This window comes from Leptonychotes weddellii, chromosome 6 (assembly GCF_054177405.1).
Source record: "Leptonychotes weddellii isolate Sample4059 chromosome 6, ASM5417740v2, whole genome shotgun sequence".
In the NCBI taxonomy this organism is placed as follows: domain Eukaryota; kingdom Metazoa; phylum Chordata; class Mammalia; order Carnivora; family Phocidae; genus Leptonychotes; species Leptonychotes weddellii.
In genome coordinates this window covers 25,564,172-25,577,096 of record NC_138374.1, presented here as the reverse complement: position 1 = coordinate 25,577,096, position 12,925 = coordinate 25,564,172, and the positions used below count along the sequence as shown (strand labels likewise).

At 48.0% G+C, this 12,925-nt stretch overlaps 1 protein-coding gene across 5 annotated transcripts in view; it reads right to left on the bottom strand.

The window, feature by feature from the left end:
* SEC31B (SEC31 homolog B, COPII component) overlaps positions 1-12,925 on the bottom strand; it is a 61,938-nt gene that overhangs the window by 29,564 nt on the left and 19,449 nt on the right. For all 5 annotated transcript variants that reach the window (XR_014146215.1, XM_081823637.1, XM_081823640.1 and 2 more), the window contains exons 11-25: positions 12,359-12,589; positions 9,890-9,964; positions 9,524-9,628; positions 9,078-9,177; positions 8,158-8,336; positions 7,772-7,898; positions 7,271-7,416; positions 6,370-6,543; positions 5,712-5,873; positions 2,925-3,102; positions 2,167-2,481; positions 1,851-1,909; positions 1,183-1,329; positions 762-881; positions 222-293 (exon numbers count right to left, since the gene is read on the bottom strand). Coding sequence is in view for 4 of the 5 variants with exons in the window: in XM_081823637.1 (XP_081679763.1) it covers positions 222-293; positions 762-881; positions 1,183-1,329; positions 1,851-1,909; positions 2,167-2,481; positions 2,925-3,102; positions 5,712-5,873; positions 6,370-6,543; positions 7,271-7,416; positions 7,772-7,898; positions 8,158-8,336; positions 9,078-9,177; positions 9,524-9,628; positions 9,890-9,964; positions 12,359-12,589 (2,190 nt within the window). In the remaining variant the exon portion in view is untranslated. The remainder of the gene's footprint in view (positions 1-221; positions 294-761; positions 882-1,182; positions 1,330-1,850; positions 1,910-2,166; positions 2,482-2,924; positions 3,103-5,711; positions 5,874-6,369; positions 6,544-7,270; positions 7,417-7,771; positions 7,899-8,157; positions 8,337-9,077; positions 9,178-9,523; positions 9,629-9,889; positions 9,965-12,358; positions 12,590-12,925) is intronic.

Here is a 12,925-nt window from a genome sequence, read left to right as displayed (position 1 = left end):
CAGACGCTTAGGTCAGGGAGCCCAACCCAGACCCTACCCTGGGAGCATGGAAGGGTAAGAGAGGATTTAAGTTCTGGAGCCCAGGCTGGGCAAGATGGCTATGTATGTATATTGTGGGGAACCCAGGTCAGTGAGACCTATGGGAGAGGACACTGGGGTCCCTTTGGCCACAGGTGATGGTGGGGGGCAGGGGGCAGAGGGCCACCACTAAGTGTACTTACTGTGCCCTGGCAGAGCTTAGCATATAGACATTCTAGACGTTGGGCTGCCTTCTCCAGCTTCCGTTTTGTCTTCTGCAGGGAGGGAAATGGATTCTGAGTCCAGGCCCTAAGACTGACACTACACAGGACTCTAGAGAAGCACAGTATGTCCGAGCTGGAACGACTTAATGCTACTGCTTTCATTTCACAGGAGAGGAAATGGGGGCCCAAAGAGGGTAAGTGACTTGCTTAAGCTGACACAGCCACTGCATGAACAGCAGGTCCCCTTACTCCTAGTTTCACCCTCCCTCCAGTGCCCCATGCTGCCTTTCCAGGAGTTAAGCCTCAATGCTGCTGGGCCCTGCTACCTAGGTGCTAGACTCAGATCAGCCGAGCCCCCCACCCCTTGCCCCACACGGATATCAAATAAGTACAAGACACAAGACAGCGGGTCCGGGGACCATGAGAAAAGAGTCACACAAGGAACTGATCTACAGCTCAGGGATCCTGGGAGCAAGCTAGTGGTGTGAGGAGGACATCGTGGGGAAGGCTCAGACTTACTATATCAGTGGCAGACAGGGAGCAGCGTCGCAGAAGCTTCTCAAAGCTGGTCTTCAGGGACTGATGCTCTGGAGGCAGCTCTTTCCTTTCCACCTTCCGAGGGGTCCGCTGCTGAAGTTGCTGAGGGAGGAGCAGGGAGACAGGGCAGACTGGCAAGCTGTCCTTCTCACAGCTTCCCTACGGACTAGTCCTCAGTGACCCAGTGTCACGCCGCTCCCACTAGACCACAGCAAAGCTGGGGGAAGGGGCGCGCCCTCTTCTCTGCAGTAAGGACATTTGGTACCTGTCCACACCGGTTCCCCAGTGCAGAATCGGCCTCCCCTCTGAGGAATGAGGCCCATCTACCCATGCTCCCTGCTTTTCTATACCCAAGGAGAGTTGGACAGTTTCCAAGAGGAAGGGAACGCACTGTTCCTCTCACCTGCAGGCTGAATTCTCCTGGAGCTCCTGGGGAAGCATGGTCCACACCAAGGACAGAAGGCTGTGAGGAAAGGAACCCTCGTGGCTCAGGGGTGAGGCTCATAACTGGAGCAGTAATTGGTACCGGGGGCATAAATGTCTCTGGCAACTAAAGCCAGAGAAAGAAAGGCATATGAGTCTAAACTGAGAGACTTCCTAGGCCCTGCTTTGAGAGAATAACAGACGGGGCGCCTGGGTGGCTCAGTCAGTTAAGCGTCTGCCTTCGGCTCAGGTCATGATCCCGGGGTCCTGGGATCGAGCCCCGCATCGGCTCCCTGCTCAGCGGGGAAGCCTGCTTCTCCCTCTCCCACTCCCCCGACTTGCGTTCCCTCTCTCGCTGTCTCTCTCTCTGTGTCAAATAAATAAATAAATAAATCTTAAAAAAAAGAGAGAGCAACAGAAGTCCTGAGTGAGCAAGGGAACAGAATAGCGAGTAGGGAGCCAGGAGATGGGGAAACTGATACATGTATGCAAGAAGGAAACAGGAGATGGCCGAGGGGAGAAGAATGAGTGGGGAAAAAGACAAGACAGTCTGTGTGCCTGACAAAGGGACGGGCTGAATTCTGGAAGAAACTAGAATGTGGGTCATTGGTGAATGTATGAGGGGTAGGTGGCAAGAAATGAACTGACCTTTTTCCTCTGGAGGTCTGCCCTGGGCATTGGGGCATTTTTCAAGGAAGCTTGAGGTCCTGCATAGCACAAAGATAGAGGTATTTAGGGGCACAGTCAGGAACACTGGAAATCTTCAGTCTGAAGGCCAGCAAAATTATTTTAGTTGGAGTCAATCACACCTCCCTCTGCAGACCAACCATGTGCTCAGTTGACATTCTCCAGCCCAACGGCCCCCAATTCACTGGCGTGAGGAAAGACTCCTAAGGTGACAGTGGAAGGGGGAAGAGAAGGAGGCAATGACCCAGAAGATGGAAGCTGTGGAAAGAAGACTGACCTGGGTGAGCAGTCGAGGGGCCAGTGGTCGGGAGGGCACTAGAGCATGCAGCACCTGGCCCTCCTGGAGGGTGTGTCGCAGAGAAACTGACAGGAGGGGCTAGGGACCGGAAGCTTGTAGGGCTGACCCCTGGTAGTCTCACAGGAAGTGGAGGGAACAGTCGAGCAGTCTCGGCCAGGGAGGTAGAGCCAGGCTGTATGACATCTGGGGGTACCATGGGTGGAGGTGGACCAGGAAGAGGCCATGTTCCAGGGAACCCCATGAGGTTAGGAACTTGGGCTTTTTGCCCTCTTAACAACAGTGGCTCAAATAAAGCTGAAAAGGAACAGAAACAGGCCATTTGCCATCAAACTTCAATTTGGGAGAGACTCGGAGCATATCAGGGAAGAATAAGGCAGCAATAAAACCAACCAACCAACCAACCTAATAATGCTAACGAAAGATTAATATATGCATATGGAGATCTACCATTCACAAAATACTTTTAACTATTCCTCATTTGACCCTAAAAACAATCCTGTGGGGTTGAAATGACCAATATAGTAGCTATTCTCACTTTTCAAAAGAAACAGTGGCTAAGTTTGCTGCCCATTGATACAAAGCCAGTAAGTGACAGTACTGGGGATTCAGACTTCAAATTCTAAGCTCTTCTTGCTACATAGTAGACATAATGCCTCCCATACCCATGCTGGCCATGCCAACTGTTTTCCTCTGTGCTCTGCCCAGACAACTCTTGACTCACTCACTCATTCACTCACCAGGCCTTACACCAGGGGCCAAAGGCAAAGGCTGGGCTGCCTGGGGCTCAGGTACCCTGTAATCATTTAGATTCTGTGTTTGGAAGCTTTGATAAGGGCCAGGATGGGAAGGTATCAAGGGTGTCAGCAGTGATGACTGAGGTGTGAAAATCCTTGGCCTTGGAGATGGAGTTGGAACCTGTGAAGAGAAAAAAGGGTCAGCACTTGGAAAAGAAAGGTAAGTAATTGAAAATAGAAGAACAATAAAGAATATGAAACAAAAAGTTAGCTCTTAAAATGAAAATCAACAGAACTGATAAATTTCTATAAAAAGTGACAAAGAGGGGCGCCTGGGTGGCTCAGTCTGTTAAGCATCTGCCTTGGGCTCAGGTCATGATCCTGGAGTCCCACGATCCCTGCATCAGGCTCCCTGCTCAGCGGGGAGTCTGCTTCTCTTTCTTCCTCTGCCCCTCCCCCTGCTCGTGCTCTTTCTCTCTCTCTCTCCCTCACTCTCTCTCTCAAATAAATAAAATCTTAAAAAAGAAAGAAAAACAAAGTGGGAGGAATTATTCTTCCTCATGTCAGGACTTACTATATAGAGGTAGTATTCAAGACAGAGTGGTATTGTCAGAGGGAAAGACACACAGATCAACAGAATAGAACAGAGATCTGAAAAATAAATCCATAAAAATATGCCCAGGGCGCCTGGGTGGCTCAGTTGGTTAAGCGACTGCCTTCGGCTCAGGTCATGATCCTGGAGTCCCTGGATCGAGTCCCACATCGGGCTCCCTGCTCGGCAGGGGGTCTGCTTCTGCCTCTGGCCCTCCCCCCTCTCATGTGCTCTCTCTCATTCTCTCTCTCTCAAATAAATAAATAAAATCTTTAAAAAATAAAAAAAATAAAAAAAATAAATAAATAAAAATATGCCCAGTTAAGTTTTTGACAAAGGAGCAAAATCAGTTCAATGGAGGAGGGACAGCCTTTTCTTTTTTTTTTAAGAATTTATTTATTTATTTGTCAGAAAGAGAGAGAGCACAAGTAGGCAGAGCGGCAGGCAGAGGGAGAGGGAGAAGCAGCCTCCCTGCTGAGCAAGGAGCCCGATGTGGGGCTCAGTTCCAGGACCCTGGGATCATGACCTGAGCTGAAGGCAGATGCTTAACCGACTGAGCCACCCAGGCATCCCGAGACAGCCTTTTCAATAAATGATTATGGATATCCATTGGCAAAAAAAAAAAAAAAAAAGCTTGACCTAAATTTCACACCATATGCAAAAATTAACTCAAAATAGAACACAGACTTAACTGTAAAACATAAAACTATAAAACTTTTAGAAAGAACATGGGAAAACTTTAGGGGACTGTGGACTGGCAAAGACATAAAAGCCATGATGATCCATAGAAAGAAAACTATAAATTGGACCTTAAAAAATTAAAAATTTTTGCTTTGTGAGGGACGCTGTTAAAAGGTGAGAAGACAAATTCTTACATAATTATACACACACACACACACACACACTGGTGAGATCTGAATCTATGGATTGTACTAATATCAGTTTCTTGGTTTTGACATTGTACTATGGTTGTGTGGGACACTGGAATGAAGTGGGGGTGGGGATGTGATGCATGAGACTTCTCAGTACATTTCTTTGCAACTTCCTGTGAATCTGTAATTATTTCAAAATAGAAAGGAGAGAGGGAGAGGCAGAGAGACAGAAAGAAAGAGGGGATAGGAGAAGGAAGAGGAGGGAGGGGAAAGAAGGAGGAAAGAAGAAAGAAAATTAAGATGAGAACTGAAGGTGACACAGGATGAATCATCAGAGCTTCCACCTGGTACCTCTACTTACCATCTTGCTGGATTTTGTTCCCCAGTCCCTCCAGCAGGATCCTGGTATCATAAGTTAATAGCACCCTAACCATCTGAGCACTGGATAGTGTCTGGGGGTCAGTTCCCCCACTTCACAGACTCCTCTAAACCATCACCAATTTCTGTCAATTCTACCTATTATCTTAAATCCAACCTCATTCTCCAGCTTTAGGTCAGTCATTTCATGTCCTCATCATCTCTTGCTATTGCCTCTTAAATGCCTCCAGCCTTGTCCTTCCTAAATACATAGCTAGTCATTCCCCTGCATAAGACCATTCAATTTCAGGGTCAAATCTAAGGTCTTTAGCACAGAATTCCAGGTCCTTCCTGCTCTATCTCCTACCTGTTACTCCAGCTTCATCTAACCTCACACCCCTACAACAAACACCTGTTTGGCAGCCCCATTAAAATATTAGTAGTTCCTCAAGTGGGCTTTGCTTACTCTCCCTTCAATGCTTTTGTACAAGCTGTTCCCATTGCTTGAAATAGCATTTACCTACTCCTTCCCTTGCCTAAATAACTTTTAATCTTCAATACTCAAACATCATACTCCTTCTAAAACATTCCCTAAACTTCTCCCCCTCCTCGAAAGACTAAATTGCTTTTTTCTGTGTGATCCCATGGCACCTTATCATACCCTAATCATGGCACTGATGAATTTTACTGTACTTATTTTTTACATATCTATCTTTCTACTAGACTATGAGCTAATTAAGGGCATGAATCATGGTTTGTCCTCATTTCTGTTCTAAGAGCCTAGCAGTTGTTTGACAAGAAGTTATCAGAAAAATAACTGAATCTATGCTCTGCAAAGTTGAGAATTTTCATCATTTTTTTCACTAATATATTCCAAGTGTCTAGAACCATGCTTGGTACCTGGTAGACATTTAATAAGTATTTTTGAATGAATGAGCAAATGAATGAACAAACCAAACCAGATCTTACCTGGTGAGAAGGCCAGAATCCCAATCTGTAAGATGATGTTTCTTTAGAGTGGGGGGTAGCTCCCACAACAACCCGTGGGAAGGGGAAAGGAGGACACTGTTGGCCCAAGACACCAGAACCTTGGGCATGAAAAAGTCGATCTCTCAGCTGCTGAATTGGTGGCTACAAAAGTTATAATAGTGAAGAACTGTGTTAATTAAAACAAGTAAACATCCTTTCTTATAAGCCTCGCCCCATATAGCATTCAAACTTCAGTTGGCCCTCTACACTTCAGCCACCTTAGATGACTCAAAGGTCCCTAATCCCTGCCAAGCCTCCCTCCTTACTGTTCCTTCTGCCTAGAATGCCCTACATCTGCTGGGAAGCTGCTTCTTTTTGAAGGCCCAGCGCAACTGTTTTAACCACTGGAAAGCCTTCCTTGATTGCTCTGGGCAAAACCAGCCCCTTTCCTGGAGTCCCACAGTGCCTAGTATAAACTTCTGTTATAACACTGTAAGTTACTGACATCTGATTTCCCCCAAGGGACTGTGAGCTTCCTAAGGGACTAGATCTCATTTATTCTAGAATTCCAGCATTTGCATAGTGCCTAGAACATGGCAGTGCTCAGCCAGTGTTAGATGACTGAAATGGTTTGCTCTCTGTACGTGGTCCCACTCACCTGAGTACAGTCACTGGGTAGGTAGCTCATGGCAGTGGCCAGGCTGCCCTGGGCTGCCAGGAGGTTGGCATACTGAGTGACCCTGCAGGTTGTGGCAGGGCCTGCGCTCACCCCGTCAGGACCCCGCAGTAGCTCCAAGCTCCTATTAAGGACCATCACCTTCTCCATCAGGTCCTACAGGAACAGGGATAAAGGCAGTCAGGTCTCTTCAAAGCACATCCTGCTCCCTAAGACCAGGCAGTTGACCCAGGGACTTCCCACTTTGGGTATGAGGGTACCTGGCCATGGCCAGGTACAGGCAGCAAGTGATGATACGTAAGAGATGTAATAGTTAGAGAAGAGCCTCTTGGCCTCACCTCCCAAGCTATTAGCATTTGCTTCAACTGGGTCCATCTGGGTCTTAGACTCTCATACATCTCTGCCTCTTTTTTTGCTTTCTTTACCCTTTCCTCTGCTAGTACATCATCAGTTTCAGGGTCTGTTATACTATCGTTTCATCTGTGACTTTGTCTTCCTATGAGTCTTCTCTAGTTACCTGTAGAGTGTCTGGTAAAATTTAAATCCACAGAACTTTTCATAGCAGCTAATAGGAGGCCCAGGCTCACAATTATTCAAATAGAGAATAACTTTGTATAACCAAACCTAAAGTGGGAAAAAATTATGAAGGTTAACACCTAAGCAGCTGTTGCTCAGTCTCCCCCGACTGGGAAGGAGAGAGGGAGGTGCTAGCTCATCCCTGGGAAAAGGTCCCAGACACTGAAGGCCCTTCTCTACTCCCTAATATACTGATCCCAGCCTGGGTACCCAGAAGACTTGCCTCTGATGTCCCTGCACATCCCTATCAATAGCCTCTCCTAAGAGCCTGGTATGGAGTGACCAGTGCCCTACAGAGAAGGAGCACCTGTAGAGCCAGGGGGGAGGAAGCCTGGTGGCATCTTGCCCAACACTCCACCAGCTGCTCCACACTCCCTGAGCACACATAACAGAGTCTGGCTTCGGAGGTTAGTGCTCTGCCACCCTCCTGTTCCATGCGAGTACCCAGCATGTCTGCAGAGAGAAGGAAAGTTCTTTAATGGCATAGCTTTCCTGTGCTTCTTCTCATTCTCCTGTTTGAAAATAGGTGGAGGATCATGAGCTGGGACAAGTAACCACAGTGGCTTTGGACAATAATGAGGCCAACTTTGCGCTATAGGGAAGGGCGGAGCTCTTGCGAGAAAAAGTAAAACAGGACAATACATGATCCCTACTAGAGTCCTTGCCTCCCAGCTGAACCAGACCTTGGCCTTGACAACACGGCCTGACCTCCCAGAGCTCAGGCTGCTCCTCTGCCTCCTCCCTCACCGTGTCCTTGAACTCCATGCTAGAGTCACACCACTCCATCCTGAAACCCAGGGCTACCTACCACAGAGCTCAGGGAACTTCTCTGGCCCACAGTATGTCAGGAGCAAGGCCAGTGCCTCTTTCCAGTTCTGCAGGCTACAGGCATAAACCATCTCCTCCCAATTCTTCCGTACAACACAGGCTAGCAGCTATAATGAGCAGAGAGGGATGGACGTCATTAGCCATCCATCCAACACAGTCAGAGTCACACACAGGGACGTGCTAAGAAAAGCCACTGGTGAACAGGCTTCCTATTAGACCACTGACTAGGCGTTGGGGGTGAGGTAGGGGTGGTTGGAGTGGGGAGAGGGAAAGCCTGGCAGATCTTCTAAACATCAAGGTGTAGGCATCCACCTGACAAAGTCCAAGTAATCCCCTCCCCTCCTCTCCTGCACAGTGGGCAGTTACCGAAGAGATTCTGGTTTTCTTCTTGGCCCAGTAGCACTCCTGTGTTTGCTTTAGCAGATCTGCACCCCCAGCCTGGGCCAGGATGATGGCATCAGCAAAGCGCTCTTCTTTCAGACACAGCTCCACAGCAGGGCGTAGTTCTCCAAGCAGGAGAGCCTGGCTCAGGAGTCCATCAGTGTCTGCAGGCAGAGGCATCCCCTCCATGTGAGCCTGCCCTCAGACCCTAGCTTCCTGTTCCCTACAGGGCCCATAGTACACCCCTTCTATCTCTGTATCACTCAGCCTCCCTTGCCCCAAACAAAACTCCCAAGTTTCATTCCTCAACAACAAAATGTAGTGGGCTGTCCCAGAGGGCCAGGTCCAGTGGTAATCTAAGGACAGGGCTCAAGATGAGGGAGAGCCTCATATGGCAATATTAGAGGTATAGTGTGTGGTTGCTCAGCAAAAACAGAGTCACAGTGGTTTTTTGTTGTTGTTGTTGTTGTTGTTTTTTAAAGATTTTATTTATTTGCAAGAGAGAGAATGAGAGACAGAGAGCATGAGAGGGAGGAGGGTCAGAGGGAGAAGCAGACTCCCTGCCGAGCAGGGAGCCCGATGCGGGACTCGATCTGGGGACTCCAGGATCATGACCTGAGCCGAAGGCAGTCGCTTAACCAACTGAGCCACCCAGGCGCCCCGAATCACAGTGTTTTAAGTAAGAAAACAGTAGAAAAAAAAAATCTTGCTAGAAGGCCTTCCACAGGAAAGACATATCCATAAAAATCCAGAGAGAGCTCTAACCAGTAACAGAACCACTCAGCATTTGTGATGGTGGGAGGGAGGCAGGAGGCAGGGGACAAGAAGAAAATGTTCTCAAGTCCAAGAACTCTGAGCCCACCTACTCCCACATAGAGCGTTTCTCTCCCTCAGGATCAGAGTACCTTCTGTGATGGGGATCTCCCATGGAGTCATATTCTGAGGGACCAGCTCATCAAAGAAGGATGAGGAGGCAGAGGCTTCCTCTGTGATGTGTTCGGAGGTCTGTACAAGAAAGGACAGAGGTGGCTATTTTGGAAATGAACCTGAAAACAGATAGACAGCTGGCTTGGTAGCTCTCTCTGAGAGCTCTACTATCTGGCCCTTAATGGGTAAAGCTACAGAATAACCAGATAAGGTTTGGGAAGGTCTCTAGTCCATAGCTCCTCTCCCAGCCCAAAAGTTTATGCACTCTGTGTCTCACTGTGGTTCCAAGAAATGAGGAGTTTGAAGACTTCTACAGAAGCCAAGCACTTTATGAGAGCAAAGCAAATGTCCAGGAAGGGGCAGATGCCCTAAAGGCAGGTCTCCTGTGCTACCCCAGGTCTGGCTGTCTGGGCTCCAACCACACCTGGCTGCAGAAAGCCTGCTGTCTGTTACTGTGGAGATCATCTCCCTTGGGCCTCCCTTGAGGGGTCTCGCCCAGCCCCAAGTCACTCTTCAAACCCGCGGCCACCTGCAAGGAGAGATCTATGAGTACCCTCTTCCCAGCACAAGGTCAAACACCTATTATGCTTTCTTCCCACCTCCACACCACACAGACTGGACTCTCTGAGATTCTTGGGCTATTTACCTGGGGAAAAGCCTACATCCAGGAGGTAAAAGGTTTGTATATGCGTTAATGAAGCCCAGAAAGAGGTCACTGAGACGGTTCCCACTGACAGCATTCTCTTCTTCTCTGCTTCAAGTACATGCTTCTGATGTGAAAGCAGCTTACCTTCTTCTGGAACTCATCTTTACTGTATCCTAATAGTTTTAGAAATTTCATTCTGGAGTCTTCCTCTAAGGTCACCTAATGAACCACACAACACACAAGTCTCCATTAAATCAATGTGAATGACCCTCTCTTGCATAAGCTGAACATCTGTGCCAGTGTACCCTCTAACATAGTTCTTCATACCACCAGAAGTGCCCTACTGAGGCCAACACCGTCTCTCCCCTTTTCCTCCCCCAATTTGATCCTGCTGAGCTGGAGGCATGGTGTTAACAAAACCCTCTCCCACTTCTACATGAAAACTGGACCATGGACCTTCTGTTGACTTACTAGATCTGTTAGCCTGGATACCTGGTAAGAGTCAAATGTCACCTATGTTTCCAGGCAACATTGCTTGTGATGGATAAACTGTATCTGGACTCGAACTATACAAAACTTAAATAGCATCTGTGGACACCATGCTCGCAGGCTTCCCTGATTGCAAGGACTCTTGTAACTGAAAAGATCTCTTGTAGGGACTCTAGAAACATTTTTGAAGTGGGTACAAGAGACATTGGCTCTTGTGGGCATGAGGCTTCAAAGCCGGGGCCACCGACACACCTGCCTTGTGTGCATCTCATCACCTTGCACCTGAGCTGTCTTTTGGGGAGGTGATGAGAACTCTGGACTGCTGCATGGGCTGCTGCAAGAACCCCCACAGAAGAGCGCCACCTCCGGCTGCCCTGCCAAGCCGTGGTTCCTGTCCCACATCCTTCTGAGGAGACTGATGCCAAGTGAACCTACAGAGTCTCGTGAGTCTAAAATATCTAGTTGAAGGGGCGCCTGGGTGGCTCAGTCGGTTAAGCATCTGTCTTCGGCTCAGGTCATGATCCCAGGATCCTCGGATCGAGCCCCACATCGGGCTCCCTGCTCAGTGGGGAGTCTGCTTCTCCCTCTCCCTCTGCCTGCCTGTCTGCCTACTTGTGATCTCTCTCTCTGTCAAATAAATAAATAAAATCTTAAAAAAAAAATATCTACTTGAAAACATAGTTCGTGGTGGAAGCTGCATAGATACAATAAACAAAGTCAGCTTAGGGGCGCCTGGGTGGCTCAGTTGGTTAAGCGTCTGCCTTCGGCTCAGGTCATGATCCCAGGGTCCTGGGATCTAGCCCCACATTGGGCTCCGTGCTCAGCAGGGCGCCTGCTTCTCCCTCTACCTCTACCTGCCTGCCTGTCTGCCTACTTGTGATCTCTCTCTCTCTGTCAAATAAATAAATAAAATCTTTAAAAAAAAAAAACAAAACAAAACACAAAGTCAGCTTACCCACTCAGTGTCCCAGATACTGGGGGCCAAGCCTTCCTGAAGCCGTACCTTAATCTGGGTTAGGTGGCTGGGCCCTTCGTTTGCCCTACACAGAGCCATGAATTCTGACTACTATCTTTCTCACAGTCTCTCAGGGCTCCCTTCTTCTCCCATACTTGTCCTTTGGAAATGTTCAGCCACATTCAGCTTCAGAACCATCATAATGGACAGCTCTTGGGTAGGTTTTCAACCAGACTCCCCTCTATCCTTAGGTACTGCTGCCTCCTTTGTTTAGAAGAAAGGCTCAACTCCTGATGATGCCCTCTATTCTCTTTCCCATTCCACCATTCCTGGAGCAGTTGGCCGTATTCTGCTTACAACAAAAGCATCATTTCTTATTCTTTTCTTCCCACACCTTTTTCTAGCTTCACTCTACAGTTGATGATCCTTCTCAAATCCTGTCTCCTTCCCAGATTCCTGGTGTCTACCATCACAAAGTTCTACTGTGTCTGAAGTATAGACCCCAAGCCCTTCTTAGATCCCCTGGGACAGCTCTGTCCTTTTTGCATTATTTACTATGATCCCAAAGCTTTGAATAATCCTCTCACTGCCTGTCCAGTCAGTTCTCTTTCTCCCTTTAGTTCTCTCCTCCCATCTACTCAATTCCTTTGACAGGTGGAACACTCCTCCTGATGTCATGCACAACTTGAAATTTCATTAGCACTGAACTTGATCCATGCCTCCAGAGTAAACTGGGACTTAAGCCCTGAGTCCCACCATAATAACTTGCCTTGGGTTACCTGAAACAAACTCAAAGCCTTCTCATGATGATGCCCCCTTCCAGCCAATCCTCTTTCCTTCCTTTCCTTTCTCTTCTCTCTTCCCATCACGTTATCTGCCCTTTGGCATGGCATAAAAGCCTTCACATTGGCCTTGGTAAAGTATCTAGGACATCAGCAATAGAAGCAAAAAAGGCAAATGTCACTTGTACCCCTCAGCTTCCTTAGCTGCAAAAGGTCTCTGAGACACCGGTAAAAGGTGAAGATTCTGTGTCCAGAGGGTGGTGTGGTGTAGGAAAACGCCTAAGAGGTCAGGGCCTCTATAATCTAGGTCACAATGTGGTTGTCCATCTCCTAGAGTTTCTGGCTTTGGGGAAACACTTTCGGAGCAGCCAGCCTCAGGCTTCCTACCTTCAGGAATTGCCAGAGCATCTTTTCACTTTGCAGTGATGTTTGTTCGATCTTGTTCTGACAATAATTCAGAAGATTTCCTGATTCCAGGGCCTCCTGCAGCTCAGCTGACCGCCTCAGTAATTCAGATTCTGTGATGACTTGACTGATGAAGACTAGGCGGAGGCAAGGCTGTGGCATCTGATGGGCAGGGGTGCTGGGGAGGCCAAAGGTAACCAGCTTCCCTCCAAACTGGTGAGGAAAAACAAGAAGGGTTAAGGTTGTATCTTCAAGCTAAAAATTAACACCAAGTCCAAATCACAGGGAAGGCTATTTATTGGTTGACCCTAGGATAGGAAATCAACAATAAGAACTCCTGGGGGTGGAACAGGATCAGGAAATGAGTAGAAAATGCACCCCTATACATAAACCACCTCTACATTTTTAGCACCATCAGCATAAAACTCTAGCACATGGTACTCATCTTCTGACCCGTGCTGGCAGCCCCATTCTCCCAGTCACCTGGACTAAACGCCTTGGCATTGTCATGGTCTTTATACCCATCACAGCTACAGCCACGGAACAGCA